The sequence below is a fragment of the Notothenia rossii genome, assembly GCF_949606895.1.
Source record: "Notothenia rossii genome assembly, chromosome: 1".
NCBI classification, from domain to species: Eukaryota; Metazoa; Chordata; class Actinopteri; order Perciformes; family Nototheniidae; genus Notothenia; species Notothenia rossii.
In genome coordinates, this window is record NC_136912.1 from 37,431,632 (window position 1) to 37,440,452 (window position 8,821).

The window sequence follows — 8,821 nt, forward strand, 5'->3', positions numbered from 1 at the left end:
CAAACTGTTTCTGTTTTTTTTGCTCCTTCACATTTAAATCAGTTGTTATCATTGCAGTAAAACAGCATAATCTTTGCTAGAAATACAAGTGACATCAAACATGTATTTTGTGTAAAATAACACAGCTATGAAGCGATAAATCATTATTAAACTGAAAAAAGTTAATAATAAATTTTACAGCAATTCTATACAAACAAGTGGTTTCCAAGTCCCCCGAAGTGATGCCAATAAAAAAATAAAACACATATGGTACCATTTACATTTTTACAATCTTAACTTAAAACCTCTTTTGTCATTCCTGTCTGCATAGAGACATATTTTTTTTACAGGATCTGGTTTATTTTGAAATTGAAATTGAGACATAAGGTAGTTTTAAGATCGAAGCTGTGGTAGAGAGGAGGACACTTAAACTGTTATCATGGATAACCCCATCCCCCACTCTCCACCTGCAGCTGGACAGACAGCGGAGCTCCTTCTCCAACAGACTGCTGCAGATCGGTACAGGAAATAATTCCTGCCTAAGTCAATAACCCTGAACAACAACTCACCTCTGGCGGACAGAACTCACAGCCTTTTAATTTGTTTAGGTTCTCCCTTTCTATAATCATGAACAATCTCAAGGGAGAAAACTCCCTCCAGAGGGAACTCTTGGATGTCAGCCTTTGCAGACCATACACAAAAACCTATACAACAGACTACAGGAAAGGGAATACCCTAAAAGCATAATAGTGTCCCTTTAAATATAGCAAATGTGTAATCTGTACTATGTACTGCTGCTGTAGTAGTACAGGGTTTGTACTCACCAGTCTTCTGGTTTGACGGCCTCAGGATCAGGCATCTTGGCCCTCTCGTCCCAGTCCTCGGGCTTAGAGTCAGATGGGTCATCGATCTCTTTGGGGGGGTTGACCGGAGGAATGACGTCGTGCAGCAGACTGCCGCGGCTCACGCTGGACTGGTCGATGAACATCTCGTAACTGTTGTCTGGGTTCAGGACTGAAAATGGGAAGAAAATGCTAAATGAATGTGTGAGCAAAATGACACATTTTATAAAAGCACAGAAAGGTATATAGATATATATTCTCCTTTGGAATTGTCTCTGTACCCAAAGTATAGAGGTGAGTCTTCTTGTCAGTGTAGAACTTCTTGAGGTCCACGTCGGCCCTCTTGGCGTGCTTCTCCTCCGTGTCTTTGTTCAGAGGGTTGAGGTGGCGGAAGATGAAGTGCAGCTTGTAGTCCTCACCACACTTGTCGGGTCCAAACATGAGGCTGTAGGCGGTACGGTCTTGGAACTGCTCCTACGGTGCAGAATTAAAAGGGTAAATAGAGTTATTGTATTTAGTTCAAATCTGGACAGCATTTACCGAGTTATATTACATGAACACAAGACAGAGTAGGAATGCTGCAAAGGTTTTGGTTTCCGTTTCAACCAATACTAAGAAAGATAACTTAAGTCTTTATTAATACACTTTATTTATGCTGTTGTGTTTAATTGTTTAGTAAAAATATGACTTAACAGGCAAGGCAACAACCTTTAATTTCTATGACAGAAATGGCACAGATTTCTTTAATCATCATCTGTGACATGTTTTTTTTTTTACAAGAAAAAGATGAGGCTTGTATGTGTTGTATTTAACATTTTTCGAGACTAAATATTCTAAATAGGGTTTTTTGTTCTTGTTCTTTTGCTGCGCTGCATATCAGGATTAATAATAATACAAAGTTTGCTTAATATAATGATTAGAAAATACTTTTTTTGTACTTTGAAAATCAGAATACCTTAATTAGTCCCACAGAGGGGACATTTCCATTTATACCGCAAAGTAAAAAGGCAACATTTTAAATAAAAGGCATGCATAAAATATAATACAGTATTTCAGTATTTAAAATAATAAATAAGTGTAGCTTGTAGGAGCAGTTTGATAGCCAAATAACATTAGTGAAATTAAAAGTATATAAAGATGCTGCTCAAACTTAAGTCAACCACAATCTGACTATTAAAAAAAACAGGATTAGATGACTAAATATGATAAAAACTAACAAGTACATTTTCAGCTGCAAAAAAACCTTAGGCGTTACAAATGGAGCAAGGTAGAAATAAAGCATGCAACCAACCAGATTGAGATCGCCGGTGTCAGAGAGCAGTTTGATGTATGCGCCACCACAGTCAATACCATCCTGGAAATTCACCTCATACCTGGAAACAGAACACAACAAAGCAATTTAACAACTCCTTGATTTTAGGCTTTCACTTATACATCCATCATGGAAAGTTCCTCTTGGATAAAGAAACATTTGAGTGTTTGTCTTATTGAACTCACTGTACGACCAGAGTATCGTCCTGGAAGACAAAGGGTTTGTTCAGCATGGAGGAGATGGCGTGGTGTTTGGCCCGGGACTTGAGCACCAGACCTTTGTCTCCTGGAATCTTGTTCTCCTTCAGCTGCTCCACAGCCCACTTCCCTACAGCCGGAGAGGAGACAACCTTTTATTGCGTTGTTCATAGTGAGGTTCCAAAAGACTCTGCTTGAGAAAGCTATGTGTAGCTAACAGAATATAGCCGTCGTATGGCATCAATGGCATATCCAAGTGATATCACAACAAATAGGGTTAGTCCCTAAAAATGTAATAACATGTGAAAAGTCCAATGGCCATGTTAGTTAAAAAAATAGGGCGATATTATTCAAAAGAAAAAAATACGGATTTCACAAGATTATTATTCCTGGAGTGGAGGATTTATTAAAAAATATACTTTATAAATCGGATTTTCCAATAATAAATACTCCTAACTTTAGAAAATGGTAACCATATTATCATAAGCGTCCAGACTTTTAATACACATTATCGTGAATTTGGTCTATATAGAAATTACACCACAAGAAATTGATGATGGCTATCATGTTAAATGGTTAAGGCTATCATCAAAAATACACAGTTTTCAGTTTTTTTTCTTGTGAATTAGTGACTTTCATCATATATTTCAGGGTTTTTTTCTCGAATGTATCACTTTGTATAACTTTAAAATCTCAGTTGTTTAGTCTCTGGTAAATTACAATTTATAATCTCAAAAATACAGAATTTTCTTGTTAAATACAACGGTGGCCCGCAGGTGCAAATGCGTGACAATGGCCCAATACTTTTCCATAAGGAGAAATGTGCTAAAAGTAAAAAAAAATGATGCAAAGATTTGACAGTTGGCAAACAAACTTTATATGCAACAAACACTCCGCTGTTTGCGTCACTTTGTAGTGTCCCCGTTTGTTGTGTTTTGAGCTTCTTGCAGCGTTTTTTTATTTGCAGCATTTTTATGGAGCTATTTCAGGGTCATAAGTTTTGATCATTCAAAAAAATACAATTTATTTGAAAGTCCAAGTTTTCATCCTGAACTTTGAAAAATACAATGTTGTATTCAAAACAAAAAAAATTATTTGAAATAATTTTCCAGGTTGAATATTATTTTGATTCAGTTCAGCAATTTTTTTTAAATAAAATAATTATTTTCATATTTCACTTTTATACATATTTTGATATTTGAATACTTGTTTTTTTCAGTTTCAGATTTTACATTTTCAGATTCAAAACAATTATTTTTTCAGTTTCAAATCTTTTTTTTTCAGGTTTCAATCTTTTTTTCGCCTTCAGATCGTTTTTCGCTTTCAGACTTTTGACCCTGATATTGCTTCGGGGGGCGGGGCTTACCAAAGAGTAGTTTGGCACCCTGAGTGACCCTCCCTCTGTCATGATGCCTTCATGGATGATGCCTTCATGGATGTTAGGTAGCGCAAGAAATACAACTACACACTTTATACACAATCCTCCCGTGATTGGTGGTAAACAAAACTGATACCAGCATCAAAGTTCCGTTAAGCGAGCTGTTGAGCATCGTAGTTGGCAACAATCAAGGTATAAGAGCAATAAACTGTGCTAGAATCTGAAATCACGTATCAGCAATCAAGCGTTGTCCTTCCCCACTTCCACGTAGCTCCATGAACGCAGCATAGTATTGGCATGGTTTTTGCGATCAGAATCAGAATACCTTTATTAGTCCCACAGGGGATACATTTACATTGTTACAGCAGACAAGAGCCAAAGACAGCTTAATGTTACCTAAAGCAAGCATACAAAACTATTAAAGATAAAAAAAAGAAATTGTATATATGTTTAAAGTTACACATTTTACATAATACACACCCTGTGACAGTTCTGCAGATTTAGCAACCAGGTATATATTGCACAGTTTTTAACGGCATATATATATTGCACATACTGCAAATATTACACATAGGTATTTATCAACAAGAGGTGTTATAGTCTGTGTTGTTTTGTGCGGGGTCTACTAGGGGCTGTGCTGGTGTATAGTCTGACCGCTTCAGGAAGGAAGGACCTGCGGTATCTCTCCGTGAGACAGCGGGGAATGGCGTCAGGTCCACCAGAACAACCTGCTGGCTCGTTGCGGATACGTAATTTCACATTCTAACAGTTTATTTGTACTTGATTGTTGCCAACTACGATGCTTAACAGCTCGCTTAATGGAACTTTAAGGCTGGTCTCAGTTTTCTAACATCCATGAAGGCAACATGACAGAGGGAGGCCTGTCAATCAGGATGCCAAACTACTCTTTGGTAAGCCCCGCCCCCCCAAGCATTATCAAGGCCAAAAGTTTGAAAGCGAAAAAAAAAGATCTGAAAGTGAAAAACGATCTGAAGGTGAAAAGCAATGTGAAACCTGAAAAAACAAGATTTGAAACTGAAAAAATAATTGTTTTGAATCTGAAAACGAAAAATCTGTGCTGAAAAAAATAAGGATTAAAATATCAAAATATGTATAAAAGTGAAATCTGAAAATAAATATATTACTCAAAAAAATTGCTGAACTGAATCAAAAATAATATTCAACCTGACAAATTATTTCAAATACTTTTTTTAATTTTGAATATATCATTGTATTTTTCAAAGTTCAGGATAAAAACTTGAACTTTCAAATAAAATTGTATTTCTTTGAATGATCAAAACTTATGACCCTGAAATAGCTCCATACATTTTGCGTAAACGCTGTGCATGTTTCATGAAGCTGGTGAATGTTTTCGAAATGGTGTGCATGTGTGTGAAATTGGTGAAGATGTTTTTTCATCTGTATGCGTTTTTAGATTTGTTTTTGAAAGTGCAGTGCGTTCTAATGAAATAATTTTGGACCATTGTTGCACGTTTGCACTTGTTGGCCACTATAGAATACCATCACTAATTATTATTTTCCCACCCTACAATGGCCCAATAGTGGGTTATATTAACCCTTATACGTGTTAATATAGAAACAGAAAGTCGTGCCTCTTTAAAAACTCTCCTACGCACACATGTAGATTATTAAAAAAGGGCACACAAAAACCAACAAACCGTCATATTTGGCGATGTCATCCTCCGCATCCCCCTTAACTGTCTTTGACTGCTGCCATCTGTGGAGATCACGTCACAAAACTCTTAGCTTCCACACACACACAATGCTATCACTGATTGGGTACATTTATCCTGGTCGCGCACTACCATTGGAGGCTCATGTGTCCTTGCGGCATTCATTAAACATTTACGCTATATCTTTAGCAGGTATTGTGGACGGACTGTACCTGTCCAGGGATCCATCATCAAACGTCTCTGCAAAGTAGACTTCTCCAGTGGGAACAGGAGTCTTGTAAGTTACCTGTGGCACAATATTTTAAATTAGAAGTTGTTATACGGAGATCTTTAACATACTTTAATTTCCCATCTGAACTTTACTTAACCTATGACCCATTACTGACCTGGAAGGAGACATTAGCATCCACTCCAGCCGTCCCACTGGCTGTTCCGTCTGTCTTATCAGCTTGATCTTCATCCATCACTGTCGCCTCATCCTCCTCCTCCTCCTCCATCTCCTCTTCCTCTCCTTCCAGCAGAACATTCAATTCCTCATTGTCCAACCCCATATCTTCATCGATGTCTGAAACATCAAGCTCCAACTGCTTCTCCTGGGCTGCCGCAGCTGCCCCAGCAAGGGAGAACAGGAGCAGCAGGCCCCATATCCAACCCCTGTCCAGCTTCATCTGTAGGGGGAGGGTAGAGAGAGGGGGGAGGTGAAAGCAGAAGGGTAAGTAGAGTGTGAGATAACGCCGCCAGAAAGGAACACAGTGTGGTATGAGAGGATAAGGGAAAAGGAGGAGAAGAAGAGGCAGGTGTGAGATGTTATTTATGGAGAGTGACGGGTGTGTGCAAGGGGGGGGGGGTGCATCAATGATATAAATAGCGAATGCATAAAAGGATAGAAAGAAAAACACAATGAGATTGAGGTCACATTAGTACACACTGGAGGCCCGTTTCCTCAGATTACACTTGTCTTGTGTTTTCTCTCCAAAAACTCTGCTAAATCATGAAGATAGGTGCCCTAAGGAAGCGATAAAATCACACAACCAACCAATTTGAATTCATTGTGCATATCATTTCCCAAACATCAGTGTTTCCCATACATTGATTCATATGTGGTGGGCCGCCACAATTAAATATCGTCCGCCACAAATAGATCTCATAAAAAAATTATATAATTGTTTGCGGTGCGGTGCAAATAGAATCAAATTCTGTGGGGAACACTCAACATCTTTAATTCTCCTGATTTGTAACAATAAATATATTAGATAACAATATTTGTGTGTATCCCAATATGCCTTTAGAACTAACTAACCTTGCTGAATACTGGTACAATTCATACATCTGTTACACCAAACAGCAGCTTCAATGACCTATTGATCCAGTCACACCTGCTCACTCTTCTTGTTAGCAGAGTCATTTAAACACATCAGTGCAGACAGCACAGCAGCACACCTCCCTTCATTTCTATATTGCTTTATTTCCCATACTGCTGTTCTTCTATTTGCTGTCATCAGGGTGCATGAAGATCAAAATGACAAACATATAGGAGGAGATGATGAACAGAAAACATAATTAAGAGCTATCTTTTCTTGAAAAGCAATGAAACTTCGCAGATTATTTGCATCTTTGGATATAAGGCAAACAACGCAACAGAGACATTTCTTGAGAGAAATCATGGCCACACCCCATGAAGGAGGGGTGGAACATATTTTCTAATGTGAAAATATTCAAAAGCTATATATATATATATATTTTAAAAACAACAGGAGTACCTCTCGCACACACACAACATGTTTCCTGCTTTAAATCAAAGTGTAGTATTTGTAATATATAAGGTCTCAATTTAGTTGTGGCCCAAGTCTAAAAAGGTATCTCTAAACAGGTTGCACTTTCTGCCAAGTCATCTTCTCTTTTAAAAAAGCAATGAGAGGATGGTCCAGATTTACAGATAGAAGGAAACAAGCCATGCAGGGAACCAGGAAACAGACAAGCAAGCAACACCATCCACTATTTGGATACATAGCTAAGCAATTCATTTCAAAACCATTTTTTGACATATCCAACGCAACACCAATAAAGCAGCAGACAGTCATAATGTTTATGTTAATTCAATGATAAAATATGCAGTTACACATAGATAAAACGGTACTACAATACAACTGACAGACATGCAATGCATCATAGTATACGACATAGCTTTAGAACAGCATACCAAATTGAAAAACAAGGATTAGTAGTATGCCATACACGTAACTGGCTTAATAGCTGTCTGCATGTCAGTAACCAAAAGCCATATCTATTTCTATTGTAAGCTTCAGTTTTCTTATTTAACAGTCATAGTCCAATGACCCATTACCTGCCTTTGCCTCACGTTTAAGAGAGCCAACAAGGGCTTTCATTACTTTTTGTTAAATATGTAAGAGAAGCTTATCACTGAACATGTCTAGGAACGACATGGAAAAGGTCATGGGACAGGGTTGTGGAGCTAACATGGCTGCCACCGAACACCGCGATGTCCAAACTCTTTTTAGATGAACGGCTCTGGCTGGAGCACCTGCTCCGCTAGCTAGCTATGCTAACGGAAAAGCAAACGTAAGCATAACATAAGCTTGGATAGTAACGTAATGGGCGTATACAAACGGAGGCCTGTAATTAAACATGCCATGGCGTTAAAAAAACAAAAAGGGCAAATCATATAAAGTAAAGGGTAGCGGAAAATGTCTTGCTACACTGCAGAAATGAGTGGAGAGCAACGGTTAGCATGCTACATTGGCAGTGGTGGTGTCGCACAGGGGGAGGGATGGAGAGAATGAATGAGCACACACAAACAAACCTTGCGCCTGCTTGTTAATTGCAGAGAAAATGTCCCGATAAAAGCTTTTTCTCTTCTTGGGAAAACAGAGGAGGTATGCTCTCCGTTTGGCCCGCTGAGAAAATCACCGAGGGCCGCCGTGTGTGGTTTGAGAAAGCCCGGTTTTCGGCTGGGGAAGATGGGATCTAGATGACAGTTTGGCCCAGATAACGGTGCGCGGTTGACGAGTGCATGAGCGAGTCGGAACAACGCATGCGCATACAGTGCAGATGGGGGAGCGTGAGTGGTGCCTTCACGTGCCGCCGACAGTTGTAATAAATACCAATGAGGTGTAACCATAGGGTGTAACCGAGTGTAACTAATGTGAATGTAGAATAATTTTGATTTAATTTACCTATTTTTCTGCATGATTGAAAATATTACATCAGCTATTGCAATTATTACAACAATTAATGAATGTAGTTAAGTATTTTTGATATTATCACATTTAACCAATGTGCACGACGTTCAGGTCAAAATGGCAAATACTACAATACTCACAAGACCACCATGGCAACAGGGTCAATTATGGCACAAACAAGTAATTAAGATACGAATGAATATTTTTAAATGTCAGCAT

General features: G+C 38.4%; 1 protein-coding gene across 1 annotated transcript in view; it reads right to left on the reverse strand.

Annotated features, from left to right (window-relative positions):
- Positions 1 to 8,556, reverse strand: part of clgn (calmegin) — a 34,124-nt gene extending 25,568 nt beyond the window's left edge. The window contains exons 1-8 of the mRNA XM_079692519.1: positions 8,224 to 8,556; positions 5,789 to 6,070; positions 5,615 to 5,688; positions 5,388 to 5,446; positions 2,319 to 2,460; positions 2,113 to 2,194; positions 1,103 to 1,295; positions 804 to 993 (exon numbers count right to left, since the gene is read on the reverse strand). Coding sequence (XP_079548645.1) covers positions 804 to 993; positions 1,103 to 1,295; positions 2,113 to 2,194; positions 2,319 to 2,460; positions 5,388 to 5,446; positions 5,615 to 5,688; positions 5,789 to 6,070; positions 8,224 to 8,541 — 1,340 coding nt within the window. The 5' untranslated portion in view covers positions 8,542 to 8,556. The remainder of the gene's footprint in view (positions 1 to 803; positions 994 to 1,102; positions 1,296 to 2,112; positions 2,195 to 2,318; positions 2,461 to 5,387; positions 5,447 to 5,614; positions 5,689 to 5,788; positions 6,071 to 8,223) is intronic.
- Positions 8,557 to 8,821: the final 265 nt, after the last annotated feature.